The following is a 26956-nucleotide window of genomic DNA, read 5'->3' as shown; positions in this document are numbered from 1 at the left end:
CAACCTACTGAACCGCCGCACAACCAGCTCTACCCTCTCCTAGTGTATCCTCACCCATCCCCTGCAGACTGAGGCCTCGTGGGCAGGGTTCTCCCTCCTTCTGTACCTGTTAGTGCCTTGTTTTTTGCTCATGTTTATTGTATTTGTCTATATTTGCCCTCTTTTTCACATGTAAATCGCCATGGAATAAATGGCGCTATAAAAAAATGTATAATAATAATAATAATCTGTGTGTTCACTTGCAACTTCATAGTAAGTACCCTGTGTGAATCTGGCTCTGTCTGACTGGTGTGCCACTGTCATTATGTTCGTCCTGTGTGAACTTGGTCCAGTCTTTCCTGTCTGTACCTATCCTTACCCTGTCTGTTCTATTTGAACCTGCTTCTGTCTGTCCTGTGGGAACCTCTGGTTCCGTGCTTGCACACATCTGCGGTTTCCTGCTTGTCCGCATTTGTGGTTTCCTGCCTGGCCGCATCCATACCTGCCAATGACCCAGTCCTTCCTGAAACGGTTTCTGTCACTCTAGTATGAACTGGTGCCTACCTCTGCCCGTATGTCAGCCGTGCCCGCCAACAGCTGCTTGCCAGTATATCAGCCATTCCCGCCTGCATTTGCCAGTACGTTAGCCAGGCTTGAGTGCCTGCCAGTACATCAGCCGTTCTCGCCTGCACTGACCTGCCTGTATACCAGCCATGTCTGCCAGTACTAGCCTGCCTGTACATCACCCATATCTGCCAGCGTCTGTCTGTATACCAGCCATGACTGCCAGTACCTGCTTGTCAATGAATCCGCTAAGCCAGACAGTATACCTACAGTACGTTACTGCACCTGTCATTATAGTGTCCTGTCCCCTTGGGGATCAGCTGCCACTGCCGGACACTACCCTGGAGTGGTACCTGGCAGCTACCTGCCGCACAAGCCTGACATCACCACTAGAGGCTCCAGTGAACAACAAGGTAGCTGCTTAGTCACACCCCTCCAGGGTAAGTCTGGTCAGTGGCACAGTGGGGCCACAACTCACGCTCAGTAGGCTTTACTGAGAGAGGTGTCCACAGTCACCCATGGATTCAGACATTAGCCTTGGAGAGCTATTCACACTGGTCAGGGACCCATCAGACTCATGAGGCCACCTTAATTGTTTACCAGTTGACATAATGGTTAACGATGTGTTAATGTTTTCATTCTCAGTGTACTAAAGAAATCACCACTTGGACTTTTTTGTCTCCTTCACAAGAGATGCTGCAAGCCCCCTCTGCTGCAGATAACATTCCTCCTGTTAATTGTCTGTTTTTCATGTTAATATTTATATTAGGGTATAAAACTTGTCTATCGTCCAAAAATACTTTTATCCCAAATGGCTGCTTTTTCTGACTCAGACTCTGTTATGGTAGCTTCTTTCAACATGAAGGGCTTAAAGGGAACCTGCACAGTAAACTACAGACAGTGTAAAGTCGGCGCCGTTATACTGATTAAAATGACACTTTTGTTGATTAATTCTGTCTTGTGGCTTTTGTTTTTTCTTTATTTTCAGTTTTTAGTTAATGATATGCTCGTGCCCCGGGCGGGTCTGGTAGAGGGGGACTTCATGCGGTGCTCTGATTAGGCATCTGATCGCTGAAAACTGCTATTGCGCAGGCGGTGCCATCTCGGAGGAGAACATTTTTTTCTTCTCTAGCAAGATGGTGCTGCCGGCGCCTGCGCAATAGCAGCTATCAGATAACAGCTATGTACACCGATATCTGCTATTGCGCTGGCATGGCGGGCGCTATTTAAAAAAAATTCTTTGTTATTCACCTCAGGAAAAGCTCAACCACATGTAGTAACTACACAGTAAACATGTGATTTTGCTGCAGACTAGCATCTGCCTGCAGAAGATTTTTTTCATCACTATGTTCAGGTATTCATTATGCAAACTTGGGGGTAGGTCACTGAGGGGATCAGTGACCTGTCAAGAGTCTACATTATGAATACCTAATCAGAGCACCACATGAAGACCCCCCTAGGCCTGCCCCGGGGCTCGAGCATATCAGTAATAAAAAAATGAAAATAAAGATTCAAAAACAACCACAAGACGGATTTAATTAAGCAAAGTATAATTTTAATCAGTATAATGGTGCAGACTAAACTCTTCCTTAGATATGTATATCAACAGGTCAATCAACACTATCTCAAAAAGTTATCAGAAAAATACACTTTGCCCTAAGCTACTTCCACCAGATAGATCCTTGGAGATTATGCATTACAAATGTAAAATATTACACCTTCTCCCTTCCCCATAATTGTTATGACAGATTAGACAATTTTTTTTATTCCAAATAACTCACTACCGTTGATCAAAGCCACCTTCATAGACCCTGACCATGCACCGATCATCATAAAACTTACCATTACATCATTTCCACTTACGTCTACAATTTAGAGACTAAACAAAACTCCATTAGACAATGGATAAAATATTTCTAAACTAATTCCACTGAACTATACTTGAAATATACTTAAAAAAAACCTCAAAATCATGCTTTCCAATCCCAATAATCTGGGATACCCACAAATCATTAATAAGCGGGGAGCTTATTGCTCTAAACTCCCAATTGAAACAAAATAAAGATAAGGAAGTTACATCTATCCTACACTAAATACATTCTTTAGAAACCATACGTAAAAAATCATTAGCTAAAAAGGTACAAAACGACCTTTGCAGTCTGAGGAATAAACTAAAAGACATTCTAAAAACATTAGCACAGACAAAACAATCTTTTATTAGGAAATCTTGGTTGGCAATAATAGGGTAACAGACTCAACAGAACACATTGCAAACGCATTTAAACTTTTCTATGAAAAACAATATAATTTAGGAGCTCCAAACACAATAAAAATCCAAGAGGGATGTCTCCAGGTTTTCATGGAAAGAGCCCCAGTGGGTCTCATTAACACATAGCATGATTCATGATTAGTGTTTAGCATTCCGATACCGCAAGTATCGGGTATCGGCCGATACTTGCGGTATCGGAATTCCGATACCGAGATCCGATACTTTTGTGGTATCGGGTATCGGTATCGGATCAATAGGGATGTGTAAAATAAAGAATTAAAATAAAAAATATTGATATGCTCACCTCTCCGGCGGCCACTGGACATCATGCTGGTAACCGGCCGGCTTCTTTGTTTAAAATGAGCGCCTTCAGGACCTGTGAATGACGTCGCGGCTTCTGATTGGTCGCGTGCCGCCCATGTGACCGGCACGCGACCAATCAGAAGCCGCGACATCATTCTCATTCACAAAACTCCTAATTCTAGGAATTAAGGACCTGCGAATGACGTCGCGGCTTCTGATTGGTCGCGTGCCGGTCATATGGGCGGCACGCGACCAATCAGAAGCCGTGACGTCATTCGCAGGTCCTGAAGGCGCTCACTTTAAACAAAGGAGCCGGCCGGTTACCAGCGTGAAGTCCAGGGGCCGCCGGAGAGGTGAGCATATCAATATTTTTTATTTTAATTCTTTATTTTACACATCCCTATGGATCCCAGGGCCTGAAGGAGAGTTTCCTCTCCTTCAGACCCTGGGAACCATGAGAATACCTTCCGATACTTGATGTCCCATTGACTTGTATTGGTATCGGATATCGGTATCGGCGATATCCGATATTTTTCGGGTATCGGCCGATACTATCCGATACCGATACTTTCAAGTATCGGACAGTATCGCTCAACACTATTCATGATGCAAATATATGGCAGAGAAATATAGGTATAGTACAATGCCAAAGATTTCACTTACTACTTACATTACATTAGGGATATTTATAGTAAATTCTACGAGGGGCATTCATTAAAGGGAACCTGTCACCCCCAAAATCGATGGTGAGCTAAGCCCAACAGCATCAGGGGCTTATCTACAGCATTCTGCAATGCTGTAGATAAGCCCCCGATGTATCCTAAAAGATGAGAAAAATAGGTTATGTTATACTCACCCAGGCGTGGTCCCCGCTGTGGTCCGGTCCGATGGGTGTCGTGGTCTGGTCCGGCGCCTCCCATCTTCATCAGATGATGTTCTCTTCTTGTCTTCACGCCGCAGCTCCGGCGCAGGCGTACTTTGTCTGCCCTTTCCCGGCGCCTGTGCACTGCAGTACTTTGCTCTGCCCTCCATAGGGCAGACAAAGTACGCCTGAGCCGGAGCTGCGGCGTGAAGACAAGAAGAGGACGTGATCGTAAGAAGATGGGAGGCGCCGGACCGCGACGCCCATCGGGTCAGACCGCCCGCCCAGGTGAGTATAATCAAACCTCTTTTTCTTATCTTTCAGGTTACATCGAGGGCATATCTACAGCATTACAGAATGCTGTAGATAAGCCCCTGATGCCGGTGGGCTTAGCTCACCTTCCATTTTGGGGGTGACAGGTTCCCTTTAAAGATTTCCCCTGACCCACTTATATCATTACACATGTGCAGTTTCAGTATCCTGTGATAAATAGAAGTCTCTATAGGTTACATGCCAATTTGCAACTCAGAACTGATAACGGTCTTGATTTTACAGGTGCTGAAGTGGTGTGAGGTTTGATAATGGACCCAGTGGAATACACAGCAATCTTCAAGTTCCTTTACTTGAAGCACACCAAAGGAGATGTTCGATGAAATGAAAGAGGTTTATGGTGATGGTTCCTGTTGTGAATTCTGCTCTTGGGTTCCCTCCGGTGGTTGTAGGTGGGAATGCAGTTGTCTCTGAGTTGCAGTCCTGGCCAAGTGTATCTACTGATTGCAGTTCTGACTGGGATATTTAGGTGTGCAGGATTCACTAGTCCTTGCCAGTTGTCAATGTTTCTTCTGAAGTGTTGGATAACTTTCTAGCTTCTCCTGCTCAGCTGTCATTTCAGCAAAGATAAGTGTCTGGTTTTTGTTTCTGTGGCACACATGCAGTGTGCTTATATTCTGTGCTATTAATTTGTTTTTCCCTTGTCCAGCTTAGACTGTGTCAGTGTTTTCTCAGTCTTGTTGGATTCTCTGGAGATGCGGATATACGCTCCACATCTTTAGTTAGATGGTGGAGTTTTTGTATTTTCTGCTGTGGATATTTTGGAAGGATTTTTAATACTGACCGCTTAGTATCCTGTCCTGTCCTTTCCTATTTAGCCTGTTGTGCCTCATTTGCTAAATCCTGTTTCCTGCCTACGTGTGTCTTTTCCTCTACTACTCACAGTCAATATTTGTGGGGGGCTGCCTATCCTTTGGGGTTCTGCTCTGAGACAAGGTAGAAATTCCTATTTCCATCTATAGGGGTATTTAGTCCTCCGGCTGTGTCGAGGTGTCTAGGTTTTGTTAGGCACACCCCACGGCTACTTCTAGTTGCGGTGATAAGATCAGGGTTTGTGGTCAATATAGTTACCACCTACTCCAGTGTAAGTTTTCATGCTGCTCCAAGGTCACCTGATCATAACAGGTTCCCCATTATATGATGTAGTCAAGAACTGACATCATCAATTCAAATGTGGTCGGACTTCGGTGCAAACAGCTCCAATTCCAGGGCAACCCCACTCTACTATTGATGAACACACCTTTCCAGCAAGTGGAGGTCACCATTTTGGAAAATCGCCATATATCCATTCGCCACCTAGCTCAAATTTTGTCAAGATTGGTGTGGGGTTCGTGGAAAAAATCATCCAAGATACGAGATCTGAAACAACGGATACTGGAAACCTGTGTGTTGCTATCAGTGTGTCAAGAGTGGGAGAAGAGTGTTGCATTGACAATCCAACACAATGGGCAGCACTTTGAACAGATTTTATAAGTGGTCATAAACTTGTAAATAACTCAAGAAAGAATAATGCTACATTAAAACCAAGCACACCATTGTTTTTCTTGTGAAATTCTCAATAAGTTTGATGTGTCACATGACCGTCTTCACATTATAATCCCTTCATGACCTTGGGAATTTCCGTTTTTTGCTCCCCTCCTTCCCAGGGCCATAACTTTTTTTTTTTTTGTCAATATGGCCATATGAGGGTTTCTTTTTTGCGGGACGAGTTGTACTTTTGAATGACATAATTGGTTTTACCATGTCGTGTACTAGAAAATGGGAAAAAAATTCCAAGTGCGGTGAAATTACAAAAAAAATGAAATCCCATGCGTGTTTTTTGTTTGGCTTTTTTGCTAGGTTCACTAAATGCTAAAACTGACCAACCATTATGATTCTCCAGGTCACTATGAGTTCATAGACAAGTTCAAACATGTCTAGGTTATTTTTTATCTAAGTGGTGAAAAAAAATTCCAAACTTTGGTTAAAAAAAAATTGCGCCATTTTCCGATACCTGTAGCGTATCCATTTTTCATGATCTGGGGTCGAGTGAGGGCTTATTTTTTGCGCACTGAGCTTACGTTTTTAGTGATACCATTTTGGTGCAGATAGGTTCTTTTGATCGCCCGTTATTGCATTTTAATGCAATGTCACGGCGACCAAAAAAAACATAATTCGGGTGTTTCAAATTTTTTTCTCGCTACGCCGTTTAGCGATCAGGTTACTCCTTTTCTTTTATTGATAGAATATGAATCTGATATTGATAGTATCTGAATGCGGCGATACCAAATATGTGTATATTGAATTTTATTGTTTTATTTTGAATGGGGCGAAAAGGGGGGGTGATTTAAACTGTTATATTTTTTTATTTATTTCACTTTTTTTTAAACATTTTTTTTTACTTTTGCCATTCTTCAATAGCCTTCATGGGAGGTTAGAAGCTGGCACAACTCGATAGGCTCTGCTACATAGAGGCGAAGCATAGATCACCTCCATGTAGTGGAATTACAGGCTTGCTATGAACGCCAACCACAGGGTGGCACTCACAGCAAGCCGGTATCAACAACCATAGAGGTCTCAAGGAGACCTCTGGTTATTATAGTGACGCATTGCTGACCCTCGATCATGTGACGGGGGTCGGCGATGAGCGCATTTCCGGCCGGATGGCCGGAAGCGGTAGTTAAATGCCGCTGTCAGAGTTTGACAGCGACATTTAAGTAGTTAATAGCGGCGGATGGATCGTGATTCCACTCGCCGCTATTGCAAGCATATGTCAGCTGTTCAAAACAGCTGACATGTCGCGGCTTTCACGTGGGCTCACCGCCGGAGCCCACATCAAAGCAGGGGATCTGACCTCAGACATACTATCCTGTATAGGTCAGAAAGGGATTAAAAAATAAAGTTGGATCCAAAATGGCCGACTTCAAAATGGCCGCCATGGTCACCACCCATCTTGAAAAGTTTTCTCCCTCCCATATACTAATGTGCCACAAACTGGAAGTTGATATCACCAACCATTCCCATTTTATTTAGGTGTATCCATATAAATGGCCCACCCTGTATATACACATCATGACGATCCTGTGCACGCGTGATTGCCGCGTGGTGTAAGTTGATTCTGACAGCTGATAACCAGCACTCACTGCTAGGAGCAGTGCCTGCACCACTCTGGGCAGTTTAACCTACTAAGTGCTGCAACCGATGATGTGTTTTGCAAACAACAAGCCATGGATAACAAAGGAATTGAAGCATTTGCTCAACAGGAAAAAAAAGGCATTTAAACTGGGTGACAAAGAGGAAATTAAAATGATACAGCATGAATTGAAGCATAAAATAAAGGAGGCCCAGGAAGCCTTCAGAATTAAACTTGAAAAGAAACTGTCCCACAATAATACCAGGGAGGTTTGGTCAGGAATGAAATTACTGACTGGGCTTAAGGTGAGGCCTGAAAATGATCGAGGAACAATGGACAAGGCTAATGAGATGAACGAGTATTTCAACAGGTTTAGTACATGTGTACTGCCAACTGATAGTGGATGGGAATTGGGTGCAAATTCTGCAACATCGATATTGGAGGATGAGCAGACTAATTTTAGAGTATCCGAAAATGATGTGAGGAGGCAGTTTAAGTCACTTAACATTGGTAAAGCAGCAGGACCAGATGGTCTCAGCTCACGTGTTCTCAAAGTGTGTGCAGACCAGCTGTGTACTGTCTTTACACGCCTATTTAATGGAAGCATACAAACACAGAGGGTACCAGTGTTATGGAAAACTTCCTGTCTGGTGCCGGTACCCAAGACTTCTTCTCCTGCAACCCTAAATGACTATCGTCCTGTAGCCTTAACATCTCACGCTATGAAGGCCTTGGAAAGATTAGTGCTTGCTCACTTCAGACCAAGGGTCAATGCTTTTATCGATCCCCTTCAGTTTGCTTACCGACATAGATTGGGGGTGGATGATGCTATTCTTTCTGTGTTACATAGTGTACACTCATTTCTGGAGACTGACGGAACCACGGTGCGAGCGATGTTCTTTGATTTCTCGAGTGTATTTAACTCCCTGCAGCCACTTTTACTACACAAAAAGATGACTGATATGAAGGTTGAGGAGGGGATGAGAAATTGGATAACTGACTACCTATCAGATCGGCCACAGTTTGTACAAATGGGAGCAGTGGTGTCAAGCAGATTACTGAGCAGTGTAGGTGCCCCCCAGGGAACGGTGCTTGCGCCCTTTCTATTCACACTGTATACTTCAGACTTTCAGTATAAATCTGAACTTTGCCACCTTCAAAAATTTTAGGATGACTCCGTGGTTGTGGGATGCATTAGGGGAGATCAGGGGGATGAGGAATATAGAAGGGTGGTGTCGAATTTCGTGGATTGGTGCAATGGTAACTATCTACAACTAAATGTTAAGAAAACCAAGGAGTTGGTGGCCAACTATAGCAGGATTAAGTTGGAATGCTTAACGATCACTATTGCTGGTCAGGAGGTAGAGCAGGTGGAGAGTTACAAATATTTGGGGGTCCATTTGGATAGCAAACTGGACTGGAGATGCCACTCAGAGTTTGTCTACAAGAAGGGGATGAGCAGATTGTATTTCCTAAGGAAACTGAGGTCTTTTAATGTGTGTAGCAAAATGTTAGAAATGTTCTACCAGTCTGTAGTGGCAAGTGCCATCTTTTTTGCAATCACGTGCTGGGGTAGTAGTGTGCGGGCCTCTGATGCTAATAAGCTGAATAAGATTATTAAGAAGGCAAGTTCTGCTGTGGGCTGCAATCTGGACTCTTTTGGGGAGGTAGTGGAGAAAAGAACTCTGAGAAAGTGTATGGCAATTATGAACAATAATGCACATCCACTATATGAGCTATTCATGAGACAGAAGAGCACCTTCAGTAACCGGCTAATACTTCTGAGGTGTAAGAAGGAAAAATATAGGAAATCGTTTGTGCCAACTGCCACGGGAATGTACAACAATAACATTAGGGTTAAACCACCAAGGTGAATGTCTACTTATTTCTCTACATTTCAGTTCACTCGTTGTGTATGTCCTATTCTAATGTATAATGTATAATGTTCTTCTGTCAACTCCACTGTCATGTCAACTATGTAATTCTTTTATGATTTTTATGATTTGATTTAAGTTGTGCTGCTGTGATACCATAATTTCCCACGGGATCAATAAAGTGTATCGTATCGTATCGTATCGATGTCGATCGCAGCATTTAGAGAAGGCAGGCAGAGGGAAGGAGCTCCCTCTGCCCTACGATCGGCGCCCCAGCAATGACGTCACGGGGACACAATCATTGCCATGGGGACTCATTGTCGATATGACAACATCCAGGTCACCAGAGCTAGCAAACTTGTGACACCATGCTCAGAGCATGGTGTATCAAATTTTTGTGTCAGTGCAGGGCTGACAGTATTTAAAGCATAGCAGTGGAATAAAGTGGCAAGTGGAATAAGATGCAATCAAAAAGACAAAAATGAAAATGTCATTAATGTTATAGCTCTCAGAATAAGTCAATGCAAAAATAATTATTTTTTCTATAAAAAATGTTTTTATGATGTAAAAGTGCCAAAACATAAAAAAACTATATATGTGGAATTGCTGCAATCAAACTGACCCGAATAATAAAGCTACTATATCAGTTTGCCAAACACGGAACGGCATAAAAAACAATCCTGAATTGCTGTATTTTGTTCATTCTGCCTCCCAAAAATCAGAAAAGAAAGCGATAAAAAAAGTAATGTGACCAAAACCGGTACTAATAAAAATGTCAACTCATCCAGCAAAAAACAGCCCTCACATGACTCTGTTGGCTGAAATATGGAAAAATTATAGGTATCAAAATATGGCGATGCGTTTTTGCAATAACAAGTGTCCTTTAGTGGGTGACAGCAACCAAGCATGAGAAATTGCACTATAAATGTTATGGTGCAATTTCTCCTATTACCCTTGTGAAAATGCAAAATTTGAAGTTAAAAACATTTTTGTAACTGCTTTCCTTCCTAGCCCTGCCATGCACCCTTGAATGTGGTTTTAAGCACTTTGAGGGGTGCAGTTTTTAGAATGGTGTCACATTTGGCTATTTCCTGTCATATAGACCCTTCAAAGTCACTTCAAAGGTGATGAAGTCCCAAAAAATGGTTTTGTAAATTTTGTTGGAAAAATAAGAAATCAATGGTGAAATTTTAACTCTTATAACTTTCAAACAAAAAAAAAAATTATGTTTCAAAAATTGTGCTGATGCTCAGTAGACATGTGGGACATTTTTTAATTATTAACTATTTTGTGTGACACAATTCTCTGGTTTAAGGGTATAACAACATTTAGAAAATTGCTAAATTTTCTAAATTTTTGCCAAATTTCCTTTTTTTTTAAATATCATAAATGCAAGTCATATTGAGCAAAATTTACTACTATCATGAAGTACAATATGTCATGAAAAAAAAAACAATCTTGGAATCAGTGGGACCTGTTGAAGCGTTCCAGAGTTATTACCTTATAAAGTAACACTGATCAGAATTGTAATATTTGGCCTGGTCATGAAGGTGAAACAGGCTCAGGGTGAAGGGGTTAATCAACATTATTACATCGCTCCTAAAAACGTATGATATACCATATCTATTTTGACTGGGTAGAACAATTAAGTCATACAAACTCCCAAAAATACTATTTACAATGAATGTTTCCCATAAATCTCCCTAGAACATTTTTCAATACCATTAGGCAGATTATCTCTCTTTATTTATGGAAATACAAAAAGTTACATTGTCTCATAAACTACTAACCTACCCTAAATCATAGGTGGTCTAGGTCTCAGACACATACTCATATTACAAAGAAATTCATATTGGCAGATGGCTTAAATTAGTCCACTCTCAAAAATCTCTCAAAAATAAAATAAGAAAAACAACCTAGAACTCCTTCTACGAAGCAGGAACGCAAGTCAAATACATTTGGATTGACAAGCATCCTCCAGCTGACAACAAACTAGATGATATCACCATGACAATCTGAAAAATTAAAAGAGATCTAATTAAAACTATATCAACGTCTAAGACGCCTCCAGCTTTAGCCCCAGTCAGTGACAAATCTTATTTCTTGGGCCTCACCTACATAGATATTTACGATCTATGGACTTACTGGCCCACATATACCATATTTCTGTATCTATCCAATAAAATTCCCATGACAAATTCATTGCCAAAAAAAAATCCAGTCAACTTCCTACAACAGTTACACGTCACTCACATTCTTAAACAATTCAAAGAAAATTTTCCATCCATTTGTTATTGGTCATGGCTTGATTTACTGACTATATTCCCTTTCCTTCTCCCTAGAATGTTATAAAAAATATATACAGTTAGGTCCATATATATTTGGACAGAGACAACATCTTTCTAATTTTGGTTATAGATATTACCACAATGAATTTTAGACAAAACAATTCAGATACAGTTGAAGTTCAGTCTTTCAGCTTTCATTTGAGGGTATCCACATTAAAATTGGATGAAGGGTTTAGGAGTTTCAGCTCCTTAACATGTGCCACCCTGTTTTTAAAGGGACCAAAAGTAATTGGACAGATTCAATAATTTTAACTAAAATTTTCATTTTTAGTACTTGGTTGAAAACCCTTTTGTTGGCAATGACTGCCTGAAGTCTTGAACTCATGGACATCACCAGACGCTGTGTTTCCTCCTTTTTGATGCTCTGCCAGGCCTTCACTACTGTGGTTTTCAGTTGCTGTTTGTTTGTGGGCCTTTCTGTCTGAAGTTTAGTCTTTAACAAGTGAAATGCATGCTCAATTGGGTTGAGATCAGGTGACTGACTTGGCCATTCAAGAATATTCCACTTCTTTGCTTTAACAAACTCCTGGGTTGCTTTGGCTTTATGTTTTGGGTCATTTTCCATCTGTAGTATGAAATGACGACCAATCCGTTTTGCTGCATTTGGCTGGATCTGAGCACGCAGTATGTCTCTGAATACCTCAGAATTCATTCGGCTGCTTCTGTCCTGTGTCACATCATCAATAATCACTAGTGACCCAGTGCCACTGGCAGCCATGCATGCCCAAGCCATCACACTGCCTCAGCCATGTTTTACAGATGAAGTGGTATGCTTTGGATCAAGAGCTGTACCACGCCTTCACCATACTTTTCTCTTTCCATCATTCTGATAGAGGTTGATCTTGGTTTCATCTGTCCAAAGAATGTTCATCCAGAACTGTGCTGGCATTTTTAGATGTTTTTTTAGCAAAGTCCAGTCTAGCCTTTCTATTCTTGATGCTTATGAGTGGCTTGCACCATGCAGTGAACCCTCTGTATTTACTTTCATGCAGTCTTCTCTTTATGGTAGATTTGGATATTGATACACCTACCTCCTGGAGAGTGTTGGTCACTTGGTTGGCTGTTGTGAAGGGGTTTCTCTTCACTATGGAGATCATTCTGCGATCATCCACCACTGTTGTCTTCCGTGGGCGCCCAGGTCTTTTTGCATTAATGAGTTCACCAGTGCTTTCTTTCTTTCTCAGGATGTACCAAACTGTAGATTTTGCCACTCCTAATATTGTAGCAATTTCTCGGATGTTTTTTTTTCTGTTTTTGCAGCTTAAGGATGGCTTGTTTCACCTGTATGGAGAGCTCCTTTGACCGCATGTTTACTTCACAGCAAAACCTTCCAAATGCAAGAACCACACCTCAAATCAACTCCAGGCCTTTTATCTGCTTAATTGAGAATGACATAACGAAGGGATTGCCCACACCTGTCTATGAAATAGCCTTGGAGTCAATTGTCCAATTACTTATGGTCCCTTTAAAAACAGGGTGGCACATGTTAAGGAGCTGAAAATCCTAAACCCTTCATCCAATTTTAATGTGGATACCCTCAAATGAAAGCCGAGAGTCTGAACTTCAACTGCATCTGAATTGTTTTGTTTAAAATTCATTGTGGTAATGTCTGTAACCGAAATTAGAAAAATGTTGTCTTTGTCCAAATATATATGGACCTAACTGTAACTACCTGATTTCACCTGCAATAATATATAAACCATCCTACTTGTTATCCTGGGAAAAAGAATTAGGCATTGCCCTAAAGGATACTGAAGTGAAAAGTATCCTCTTAAAGTCACACGGCTTCTCTAGGTGCACGCTCTTGCAAGAACATTCCTATAAAATCTTATCTTGATGGTATTGAACCCCAGAATTTCTGGATCAACTGGGTCTTTCTAAGACAAATTTGTGTTGGATATGACACATATCTTTTGGACCTGCTCTATCATACAGAACTTTTGGATGGATATAAATAAGATACTACATAGTTTGGGATTAATAGAAGGAAGTTTAAAACCAGAAGAAACTACTATCATGTCCCACTAAAAATTTTAAAAAAAGAAGACATGAGTTAGCTTTAAAGAGGTTGTCCACTACAATGTCTTGTGGGCAAATCAATGTAAACCTTGGAAATAAGGCTTTGTTCAAATACTTTACATTTCCAAATGTGCCTACAAGCGGCGCTATCGCTGTCCGCTCATAACCATCACATGACCCCCAGCTGCAGCTGCCTCTGATTTCCAGTGATGTCACGTCAACTTCCAGAATTGGAAGCTGACCCAGCATCACCGAGGTGGAACCCAGTCTCCCTGAGTGACTGGACTATGGGTGGAGCTTCACCACACGTCACAGCGTGTTCTTTACTTGATTCCATAAGCATTTTTAATTTATCCTTGTGATTGTTATCATAAAAATCATTAAATAAAGAATATTAAAAAATATGTATCAGCATGCTCCAATTTCACTCCAAAATCTGATGCGTGTGAAAAAAGGGACCATCTGTATGACATCCAATTTTTGTGGATACATTACAATTCTGTAGCATAGGAAACTCTAAATGGTAAATTTGTACGGTAAAATAGACTGTAATAGACTGTAAAAAAAAAGATAATGCATTATTTATACTGCGCAAAAAATTGTGTGAAATAAATAGCAAATTTTCTATTTTTTCTATTTCTCCCTACTGGTAAAAAAACATCCTACAAGCTAATCACTTAATTATATGTACATGAAAATGGTGCCAACAAGTCACATAAATCTGCAAGCTAATTTAGGCTTCCATAAAGCTACAGCAACAAATATTCAAAAGCTATAATTCTTGGAATTTTTCATACAGTTTACTTTTTTGTGCCAAAGTACTAAAACAAGAACAATATTAATATTTGCTATTGCGATGTAAACTTTTTAAATCTAGTCAGTGTCAATTCAGGTGATAATATCTCCGGAATGCTTCAAGGTATCCCAGTGGTTGATACCTTTTAATGGCTAACTGAAAAGATGGTAACAAATTGCAAGCTTTCGAGACTACTCAGGTCTCTTCATCAGGTATAGACTAAAAGAAATTCTGGAGAATCACATATTTATGCACAACATATCACAGAAAAAAAAAAAAAAAAAAAAACATGGATAAGGAATGTTTTATTGTCCTCTGATTGGGGTCTGGTTCTGTTGTGATGACCTCACATGGTCTGAGGGGCAAATTCCTTAGTTCCTTAGTTGATGAAAAAAGACATAAGTCCATGCGACACATTCATTTCTGCACTAAGACTGTCAAAGGTCATCATCAGTTCATATTCTTCTGTCTCTTTGGGATTTGAAGTTACCTTTTAAAACAAGTAATTTCATGTTCATAATGTTATGATTGGGGAGACAAAAATGTATTGCCACAGGTAAGCTCATCAAGAGAATGCCAAGAGTGTGCAAAGCAGTCATCAAAGCAAAAGTGGCTACTTTAAAGAACCTAGAATATTAGACATATTTTCAGTTGTTTCACACTTTTTTGTTAAGTATATATTTCCACATGTGTTAATTCATAGTTTTGATGCCTGAATGTACAATTTTCATAGTCATGAAAATACAGAAAAATCTTTAAATGAGGTGTGTCCAAACTTTTGGTCTGTACTGTACTTTAAAACACTTTATATAATTGCAAAATGAGATATAAATGTATCTTACCATAGAGGGCTGGATGATAAAAATACAGTAGGTCAGTGAGAAAAACACTGCATGTAACCATAGTACACATTTTGTGGGACCAAACCTGCAAGTAAGGAAAAAAGCAGTTATTTAAATTTTCATATTTAACTGCTTAGGCTGTGTGCACACGTTCAGGATTTTTTGTGGTTTTTTTTTGCTTTTTTTAGCTATAAAAACGCGATAAAAACACTTTAAAAAACGCATACATATGCATCCCATCATTTATAATGCATTCCGCAATTTTTGTGCCTATCGCGGTAAAAAATGCAGCATGTTCATTAATTTTGAGGATTTTTCGCGTTTTTACCGCTATTTAATTGCATTGGGAAAGCTCTGGAAAAAAACAGGAAAAAAAGCGGTAAAAACACACAAAAAACGCATGCGGATTTTCCTGCAGAAAAAAATCTGGTTTTGTTCAGGAAAATTCTGCAGAAAATCCTGACGCGTGCACATAGCCTTAATGGACGGAGCAAATTTGAGCCTTAATGACCAAACCCCCATTTTTTTTTTAATCTAAAATGTCACTTTATGAGGTAGTAACTCTGGAATACCCCAGTGATTCTCAGATTGTTTTTTTTGTGACTTATTGAACCTCATGTTATTGGTAAATTTATGTAGGTCGAATGGCAAAACACAAAACAAACTTTGAATTTGTAAACCTTAAAATCAGATAATAATATCGCACATACTAATTAATAAGCAATATCTCTCATATGTGTACTACAAATCAGCGTAATTTTTCAAATGTCCTTTTCATTTTCATTTTTTTAAGTAAATTTACAAATTTTATGTTATTAAAGACCTAATTATGTTTGAAGTGAATTTGAGGGGCCAGTGTATTGGAAAAGCCCTTAAAAGTGATAGCCTCTGAAAAACTGCACCCCTCAAAATATTAAAAACTGTTGTCAGAAAATGTGTTAACCCTTTAGGTTTTTCACAGGAATTCATGTAAAATGTAACAAAGAAAATATTTTTCTACTAAAATATTAATTTAGCCTCTATTTTGTCATTTTCATGGGAGGTAACAGGAGAAAAAGGATCCTACCATTTGTTACGGTTCTCCTAAAGGTGGATAATATCCCATAAGAGATCAAAAACTGCTGTTTGGGCACACAGCAGTACTCGGAAGTGAAGAGATGCTATGCAGTTTTTATTGTGCAAATTTGGCTGAAATAGATTACAGATGCCATATTGCATTTGCAGAGCCCCTGAGGTTCCAAAACTGCAGAAACCCCCAACCAGTTCCCCTCATTTTGAAAACTAGACCTCTCAAAGAATTCCTCTATGTAGTGTGCATTTTAAGAATTAAAATATAAAAACAAAAAGTTACATTTTTTTCCAGTAAAATGTCCTTTTAGTCCTATATTTCATCATTTTCACAAGAGGTAATAGGAGAAAACTGAAAATTTTTAAACATTTCCCCCGAACGAGCTGATATACCATATGTGGTCAAAAACGAATGTTTGGGCACATGGCAGGGCTCAGGGGGTAAGCAATGCTGTCTGATTAGTGGAGCGCAAATTTGACTGCTGAAGATGGTATATGATATGTCGTAATTGCAGAGTGAATGAGGTACAAAAATAGTAGAAAATAGACCACATAATGAATTCATTTAGGAGTGTAGTGAGCATTTTGTACTCACAGATGTTTCACAGAATTTTATAACATTGGGAAAAGAAAACAAAAAAAAATGTTTTTCTCCAGTAACATTTTTTTTTAGCCCTGAATCTACCACTTTACAGGAGGAAACACAAGAAAATAAACCCCTAAATGTATTATGCAATTCTTACCAACCACAGGGTCATACCCCATATGTGATAAAAAAAAGAATGCTTGGGTGCATGACAGGATTTTTAAAGAAAACAAAACAAAACGCTATTTAATTATTGAGTTACAAATTTGGCTGGAAAAGATTGGGTACACCATATCACATTTATCCCCTTTCTGACATTAGATGTACTATCCCGTCGAGGTGGTATGGGCCCGTATGACCACCGATGGGATAGTACGTCTAACGCGATCAGCATCGCTCACGGGGGGAGTTTGGCCGATCGCGGCCGGGTGTTAGCTGATTATCACAGCTGACATCTGGCACATTAACCCCCGGAATACTGCGATCAAACATGATCGCAGCGTTACGGTGGCATAGGGCAGCATCGCGCAGGGAGGGGGCTCCCTGCGTGCTTCTTTGAGACCCTCGGAGCAACGGGATGTGATTTTTATTGTAGATACATTTCAACTGTGAGAGACAGAACCTAAAAATAAAAAACAGAAAATCACATTGCATGATTTTTTTATAATTAAATTGCAATAAACAAAAAACACCGCTCTAAAAAGCTGTGTTTATGTGAGATGGTCTACCCACCTGAACAAGTGCTCAGTAAGATGCCATTATTTGTATACAGCTGATGCCAGCTGCTAGTGGGTGGACACTGAATAAGCCATTAGGGCCATTAGTTACACAAATCACTGCCCTAAATGCACAGAGAATTCAGCCTGCAGGCCTTAGGCAATAACACTAAATAATAGGTTTTGTTTTGAATGCACACTAATGAGGTTCACATACCTTAGGGTTCACAATGAGTCTGGTAGGTGTAAGCAGGGATGCCACCGGCCGGGACGTCCTTGGCTCTGCGCAGATGTGCGAGTCCTGCCTGCTTATTGCATAGATCCTCAGTAGGTATACACTCAGCAGATCTCTCACTCAGCCCTGCACTGACTTGCAGCAGGGCACTAATCATCTGGGAAGCACTGGCAGATATCTGCACATCAATCAAACTTTCAACTACCAGACTCATTGTGAACCCTAAGGGTACCAGATACATATGGTGAGGGGGCACCACGGGCAATAAATACTAAACTGGGATCCAACCCTGACCTAAGTACACAAGCATATAAAAAAGAAAGAAAAAGCAAAGGCCATAAAAGGGGATCACCAGACAGCAAGGAAATGTGCAAAACACAGCTTTTATTATGGTATAACACAGGACAAAAAAACATTTAAAAACATCTAAAAACCATAGAAAAACAGTAGCCTGAAATAAGGCATGTGCCTGTATACAGATACAGGGGGAACAAAAGGGTACAGAAGGGTATAGAGATTCCTCAGACTCCTATATGGACAGCATATAAGCTAATAAATATATCACATATAGAAACACAAATAAATCAGATGAATAACATATAGAACATAGGAGACATGAGGTAAATAGATATACATAGTAGAAACCTCTCTGGAAAATGCCGGTTGTAAAGCCTGAACTGCTAGGAACCAAAAATATGGTGTCACAAATCCTAGCATACAGATATAATGAGGCACGTGTCTAAATACCCTCAATCCTTAAACAAATGCAGCATACCACATGGACCAGAATACACATACTTTCCTAAGTGGTATATGAGAAGGCAAGCTCTAAGTTCTTAATCCTGGAAAATACCAAGACAAGCACATAATGTGGTGCTCATAAAAAAACAAAGTACCTAAGCACCCCATATGCATACCAACGTTCCCCCAAAGTATAGCGGGCATAATAGCCCAATGTGAATAACAGGCACAAGGACAAGCGAGTACCCTACGCGTGTCGCCACAGCGGTGGCTTCATCAGGGGTATGAAGCCACCGCTGTGGCGACACGCGTAGGGCGTTTTCCAGGATTAAGAACTTAGAGCTTGCCTTGTCATATACCACTTAGGAAAGTATGTGTATTCTGGTCCATGTGGTATGCTGCATTTGTTTAAGGATTGAGGGTATTTAGACACGTGCCTCATTATATCTGTATGCTAGGATTTGTGACACCATATTTTTGGTTCCTAGCAGTTCAGGCTTTACAATCGGCATTTTCCAGAGAGGTTTCTACTATGTATATCTATTTACCTCATGTCTCCTATGTTCTATATGTTATTCATCTGATTTATTTGTGTTTCTATATGTGATATATTTATTAGCTTATATGCTGTCCATATAGGAGTCTGAGGAATCTCTATACCCTTCTGTACCCTTTTGTTCCCCCTGTATCTGTATACAGGCACATGCCTAATTTCAGGCTACTGTTTTTCTATGGTTTTTAGATGTTTTTAAATGTTTTTTTGTCCTGTGTTATACCATAATAAAAGCTGTGTTTTGCACATTTCCTTGCTGTCTGGTGATCCCCTTTTATGGCCTTTGCTTTTTCTTTCTTTTTTTTTTTTTTTTTTTATTGAACCCTAAGGGTACCGTCACACAGTGGCATTTTGATCGCTATGACGGCACGATTCGTGACGTTCCAGCGATATACTTACGATCTCGCTGTGTCTGACACGCAGCTACGATCAGGGACCCCGCTGAGAATCGTACGTCGTAGCACATCGTTTGAAACTTTCTTTCGTCATCAAGTGTCCCGCTGTGGTGGCATGATCACATCGTGCAACATAGGTGTGCACGATATTGTATACGATGTAATGGGTGGAGGAAATGGATACGTAGGAGCGCCCAAATCTCCACCTCCTGTGTGCTGATTGGGTGGTACAATACTGTGCGCTCATTCGACAGACGTAATACTATTGTTCCCGGCCGATAAAACCGGAGCTGTCGAGCGCTGTATTCTTTTCTCTCTGGAGCACGTGCTTGCAACAGAACTGCTTGAAACAGAACTAAATCCTTGGATTCCCTGGACTTTAAACTACACTTTTACCGCAATAGGTATGTACAACGCTACAGCGTAGCAGATGGTGCGCTTCAACGAGGAAACCTCCTGTTAACCTCCTGTTAACGCTGGAGCGTGGACGATTGTTCCTTATGGAGAGTAGGGTAGGCCAGATCGCCTCAGGTAGACAGCTGTAGCGTGGCCTATTTTATCCTTTTACAGATCGAGCTGTAGCACGGTGGACTGCCCTGTTTTAGCCGGTAGCACCATATATATTTAGATCAATGGTCAAAACATTTTTTTGAAAAGCATGTGTATTTATTGTACGTTTGTTTTTTTTTGTAGGAAGTATGCTCACTTCCGGTGAGAGGTCTGTCATTGGTGCTGCTCTGGTGTTTGAGGCAGCACGTCTCCTAGAGGAGAGACGTCCAAAACGAAAACGTCGCATGTGGACACGGCTGCAGAAAAGATCTACATTGTCACACATGGGTCTCATAAGAGAGTTACGTGATAATAATCCTCATGATTTCCGAAACTACCTTAGGATGTCAGAGGAATCCTTCAAGATTATACTTGCTGCTGTTACGCCACTCATACAAAGGCGGGATACGCCTACATCATTCCATCTGCCACGCCCTAGCCCACCATGACCCAAAATGGCGTACCACACACTTCACAACACCGGCGGCACAAAGCACTCATGCCGACCATACATCATTCCATCTGCCACGCCCTAGTCCACCATAATCTAAAATGGCGTACCACACGCTTCACCACAGCGGTGCCACAAAGCACTCATGCCGACCATACATCATTCCATCTGCCACGCCCTAGCCCACCATAACCCAAAATGGCGGACCACACGCTTCACCACAGCGGCGGCCCAAAACACTCATGCCGACCATACATCATTCCATCCACCACGCCCTAGCTCACCATAACCCACAACAGCGTACCATCAGATACGCTTCAGCGGGGCATGAAGTGCTCAGGCCGACCACACATCGTTCCATCCACCACGCCCTAGCTCACCATAACCCACAACAGCATACCATTCGAGAATAGTAAAACCAAAAACACTCAGTTTGAAAAAATGTTGCAGTAATCCGCAAGTGCTAGTAAAAGATGTAAAATACAGGGTATTTGGTTGATACGTTTTTTGCAAAAAATGTATACTAAGCTGCTCTACCAATCTTCACGGTATACCCTTATCAGAGCAGTCCTAACTAATGTATGCAATCCCTATCTGATGTATTTAAAAACCTGATCATCTGTATATAACCTGTGTGAACAGGGTTCAGAGAGGAAAAATCCATGTGTGCATACAGGGTAGAACAGCTTTTGTGCAGATAGCCCAAGAGGAGTGGTGGAACTCCCCAGTCTTGTAGACACAAGAGAACAATTATGGAAACAGGAACACATGGGCTACTTGCACAGTGAACAAGTCTGTATGATCATGTTCACACACCACCAAGAAACCTGAAGACACAAAAGAGAATAGTAAAACCAAAAACACTCAGTTTGAAAAAATGTTGCAGTAATCCGCAAGTGCTAGTAAAAGATGTAAAAAACAGGGTATTTGGTTGATACGTTTTTGGTTTTACTATTCTCTTTTGTGTCTTCAGGTTTCTTGGTGGTGTGTGAACATGATCATACAGACTTGTTCACTGTGCAAGTAGCCCATGTGTTCCTGTTTCCATAATTGTTCTCTTGTGTCTACAAGACTGGGGAGTTCCACCACTCCTCTTGGGCTATCTGCACAAAAGCTGTTCTACCCTGTATGCACACATGGATTTTTCCTCTCTGAACCCTGTTCACACAGGTTATATACAGATGATCAGGTTTTTAAATACATCAGATAGGGATTGCATACATTAGTTAGGACTGCTCTGATAAGGGTATACCGTGAAGATTGGTAGAGCAGCTTAGTATACATTTTTTGCAAAAAACGTATCAACCAAATACCCTGTTTTTTACATCTTTTACTAGCACTTGCGGATTACTGCAACATTTTTTCAAACTGAGTGTTTTTGGTTTTACTATTCTCTTTTGTGTCTTCAGGTTTCTTGGTGGTGTGTGAACATGATCATACAGACTTGTTCACTGTGCAAGTAGCCCATGTGTTCCTGTTTCCATAATTGTTCTCTTGTGTCTACAAGACTGGGGAGTTCCACCACTCCTCTTGGGCTATCTGCACAAAAGCTGTTCTACCCTGTATGCACACATGGATTTTTCCTCTCTGAACCCTGTTCACACAGGTTATATACAGATGATCAGGTTTTTAAATACATCAGATAGGGATTGCATACATTAGTTAGGACTGCTCTGATAAGGGTATACCGTGAAGATTGGTAGAGCAGCTTAGTATACATTTTTTGCAAAAAACGTATCAACCAAATACCCTGTTTTTTACATCTTTTACTAGCACTTGCGGATTACTGCAACATTTTTTCAAACTGAGTGTTTTTGGTTTTACTATTCTCTTTTGTGTCTTCAGGTTTCTTGGTGGTGTGTGAACATGATCATACAGACTTGTTCACTGTGCAAGTAGCCCATGTGTTCCTGTTTCCATAATTGTTCTCTTGTGTCTACAAGACTGGGGAGTTCCACCACTCCTCTTGGGCTATCTGCACAAAAGCTGTTCTACCCTGTATGCACACATGGATTTTTCCTCTCTGAACCCTGTTCACACAGGTTATATACAGATGATCAGGTTTTTAAATACATCAGATAGGGATTGCATACATTAGTTAGGACTGCTCTGATAAGGGTATACCGTGAAGATTGGTAGAGCAGCTTAGTATACATTTTTTGCAAAAAACGTATCAACCAAATACCCTGTTTTTTACATCTTTTACTAGCACTTGCGGATTACTGCAACATTTTTTCAAACTGAGTGTTTTTGGTTTTACTATTCTTTTTTGTGTCTTCAGGTTTCTTGGTGGGGTGTGAACATGATCATACAGACTTGTTCACTGTGCAAGTAGCCCATGTGTTCCTGTTTCCATAATTGTTCTCTTGTGTCTACAAGACTGGGGAGTTCCACCACTCCTCTTGGGCTATCTGCACAAAAGCTGTTCTACCCTGTATGCACACATGGATTTTTCCTCTCTGAACCCTGTTCACACAGGTTATATACAGATGATCAGGTTTTTAAATACATCAGATAGGGATTGCATACATTAGTTAGGACTGCTCTGATAAGGGTATACCGTGAAGATTGGTAGAGCAGCTTAGTATACATTTTTTGCAAAAAACGTATCAACCAAATACCCTGTTTTTTACATCTTTTACTAGCACTTGCGGATTACTGCAACATTTTTTCAAACTGAGTGTTTTTGGTTTTACTATTCTCTTTTGTGTCTTCAGGTTTCTTGGTGGTGTGTGAACATGATCATACAGACTTGTTCACTGTGCAAGTAGCCCATGTGTTCCTGTTTCCATAATTGTTCTCTTGTGTCTACAAGACTGGGGAGTTCCACCACTCCTCTTGGGCTATCTGCACAAAAGCTGTTCTACCCTGTATGCACACATGGATTTTTCCTCTCTGAACCCTGTTCACACAGGTTATATACAGATGATCAGGTTTTTAAATACATCAGATAGGGATTGCATACATTAGTTAGGACTGCTCTGATAAGGGTATACCGTGAAGATTGGTAGAGCAGCTTAGTATACATTTTTTGCAAAAAACGTATCAACCAAATACCCTGTTTTTTACATCTTTTACTAGCACTTGCGGATTACTGCAACATTTTTTCAAACTGAGTGTTTTTGGTTTTACTATTCTCTTTTGTGTCTTCAGGTTTCTTGGTGGTGTGTGAACATGATCATACAGACTTGTTCACTGTGCAAGTAGCCCATGTGTTCCTGTTTCCATAATTGTTCTCTTGTGTCTACAAGACTGGGGAGTTCCACCACTCCTCTTGGGCTATCTGCACAAAAGCTGTTCTACCCTGTATGCACACATGGATTTTTCCTCTCTGAACCCTGTTCACACAGGTTATATACAGATGATCAGGTTTTTAAATACATCAGATAGGGATTGCATACATTAGTTAGGACTGCTCTGATAAGGGTATACCGTGAAGATTGGTAGAGCAGCTTAGTATACATTTTTTGCAAAAAACGTATCAACCAAATACCCTGTTTTTTACATCTTTTACTAGCACTTGCGGATTACTGCAACATTTTTTCAAACTGAGTGTTTTTGGTTTTACTATTCTCTTTTGTGTCTTCAGGTTTCTTGGTGGTGTGTGAACATGATCATACAGACTTGTTCACTGTGCAAGTAGCCCATGTGTTCCTGTTAGCATATCATTCGATATGCTTCAGCGGCGGCACGAAGCGCTCAGGCCGACCATACATCGTTTCCATCCACCACGCCCAAGCGCTTTTACTTACTTCGAAGCAGCGGTGCAAATCGTGGAATAGTCTGGGAAATACAAAATCCGACGTCCAGGTCCACCAAGTGTCCAAGTACAAAGTGAAGGTTTATTTTGAAAGCTGAGGTGGTGTCGGGAACAATAGCGCCCAGGTGACAATTTTTCCAACCATTATGTGCACAGTAACAAATGGCCTATCAGAACACTACAGGTGTAGTTAGCTAGCAGCACAAACACGCCCTTGTTGAGCACAACACGCCCCTCATGAACAACGTCACGCACAGATTATGCAAAATGTGCTCTGAATTGTGAGGAGCACCCCCTGTGTGACATGGCCGTACGACGGTCCCATACGATTTCTACATCGCAAATACGTCATGAAATTATCGCTCCAGTGCCGTGCATTGCGAAGTGTGACCGCAGTCTACGACGCTGGAACGATAATCGAGCGACGCTGGAGCGACACGGGATCGTGCCGTCGTAGCGATCAAAATGCCACTGTGTGACGGTACCCTAAGGTATGTGAACCTAATTAGTGTGCATTCTAAACAAAACCCATTATTTAGTGTTATTGCTTAAGGCCTGCAGGCTGAATTCTCTGTGCATTTAGGGCAGTGATTTTTGTGACTAATGGCCCTAATGGCTTATTCAGTGTCCACCCACTAGCAACTGGCATCAGCTGTATACATATAATGGCATCTTACTGAGCACTTGTTCAGGTGGGTAGACCATCCCACCTAAACACAGTTTTTTAGTGCGGTATTTTTTGTTTATTGCAATTTAATTATTAAAAAATCATGCAATGTGATTTTCTGCTATTTATTTTTAGGTTCTGTCTTTCACAGTTGAAATGTACCTATGAAAAAAATTACAGACCTCTCTATTGTTTGTGGAAAACTTTCAAAATCGGCAGTGTATCAAATACTTAATTTCCTCACTGTATATTTGTTACCAGTTTTCCACATTTTTTTACCAGTCTTATCTGTAATTGTCAGTTCATGCTAAGCTAGTAAGAGAAGACTAGCTGTCATGATGTCTCCCATAGACAGTACACATGAGGTATTCATGCTCTTCATGCATAACATAACATACTGTACATGCAAATTGTATTTTCAAAGATGTTTAAAAATTTAAGAAATAGCAAATAATATATATCTTATTATCCAGACATAATGAAGTGTAAAAATACCTGAATCCAAATACTACAATTACGGCCATACAAATCAAGCTGAATGTAGCACTAATGGTCCAACCCACATAGACACACCATGGAGGTAAAACTTTGCTCCCATGGAGGACAGAATTTTCAAACAAGCTGTGATCTAAAAAAAAAAAAGGAAAAAAAAAAAAAGCTTTATTTTAACCCTTCAAGGGAGCAATAATAAACCTTTTGAAAGATCTGTCCAACGAATTTATTTCCAGTGCTTTTAAAGGGAACCTGTCAACAGGATTTTGCACAGTAACCTACACACAGTGTCAGGTCAGCGCTGTTATACTGATTAAAATGATACCTTGGTTGATGAACTCTGTCTTGTGATTGTGGTTTAATCTTTATTTTCAGTTTGTAGTTAATGAGATTCTTGTGCCCTAAGGCAGGGCTGGTGCATATGGTGCTATGATTAGATATTCATAATGCAAACTGCTGACAGGTGACTGATCCCACAGTGACCCCCCCCCCCCCCCTAGTTTGCATAATGAAAACCTAAAATACTGAAGAAAAAGACAAAAAACAATATTACATGTTCATGATGTTATCCAGCTGGGGAAAAAAAACAATTTGAAAATGGCGCCCGCCGCACCTGCACAGTAGCAGGCCTCAGGCACCTTCCCATCCTCCTTCAAACACTCTATCATTACTCCACTGTTAAAGAAACCCTCTCTCGATTCATCCTGCACAAATAACTACAGACCAATCTCTAACCTCCCCTTCATCTCTAAACTCTTGGAGCGCCTTACCCGCTACCTCCCCACTCACTCTCTCCTAGGCCCTTCATCCCCTACACTCAACAGAAACTGCACTCATCAAAGTGATTAATGTCCTTCTGACAGCAAAGTGTAAAGGTGACCACTCTCTGCTCATACTTCTCAACCTCTCTGCAGCTTTTGATACTGTTGACCACCATCTCCTACTCTCTAGGCTCCAGTCACTAGGCTCTCTCCTGGATCTCTTCCTATCTTTCTGACCACTCCTTCAGTGTATTGGTTGTTGGCTCCACTTTGTCCTCTCTTCCTCTCACTGTCGGAGTACCTCAGGGCTCAGTCCTTGGCCCATATCTCTTGTCTCTCTACACGGCCACAATTGGACAGACCATCAGCAGATGTGGCTTTCAGTACCATCATTATGTCGATGACACACAACTATATACGTCATCCCCTGACCTTACTCCCCCTGTACTACAGAACGCCAGTGACTGTCTGTCCGCAGTCTCCGACATCATGTCCGCCTTCTATCTGAAACTCAACCTCTCCAAAACTGAACTTCTTCTGCTCCCACCGTCTATTAACCTCCCTAAACCTGACATTTCCCTCTCTGTGGATGGCACCATAATAACACCCCGGCAGCAGGCACGCTGTCTGGGTGTTACATGACACCAATGTCTCCTTCACTTCCCATATACAATCTCTTGCTGG

General features: G+C 40.8%; 1 protein-coding gene across 1 annotated transcript in view; it reads right to left on the bottom strand.

The window, feature by feature from the left end:
* The window catches only part of PKD1L1 (polycystin 1 like 1, transient receptor potential channel interacting), a 528440-nt gene that overhangs the window by 236214 nt on the left and 265270 nt on the right, over positions 1 to 26956 (bottom strand). Inside the window, exons 34-35 of the mRNA XM_069732261.1 lie at positions 25515 to 25647; positions 15299 to 15383 (exon numbers count right to left, since the gene is read on the bottom strand). Coding sequence (XP_069588362.1) covers positions 15299 to 15383; positions 25515 to 25647 — 218 coding nt within the window. The remainder of the gene's footprint in view (positions 1 to 15298; positions 15384 to 25514; positions 25648 to 26956) is intronic.

The sequence above is a fragment of the Ranitomeya imitator genome, chromosome 6 (genome assembly GCF_032444005.1).
Source record: "Ranitomeya imitator isolate aRanImi1 chromosome 6, aRanImi1.pri, whole genome shotgun sequence".
NCBI lineage: Eukaryota > Metazoa > Chordata > Amphibia > Anura > Dendrobatidae > Ranitomeya > Ranitomeya imitator.
This window is presented reverse-complemented; position numbering and strand designations above follow the sequence as displayed.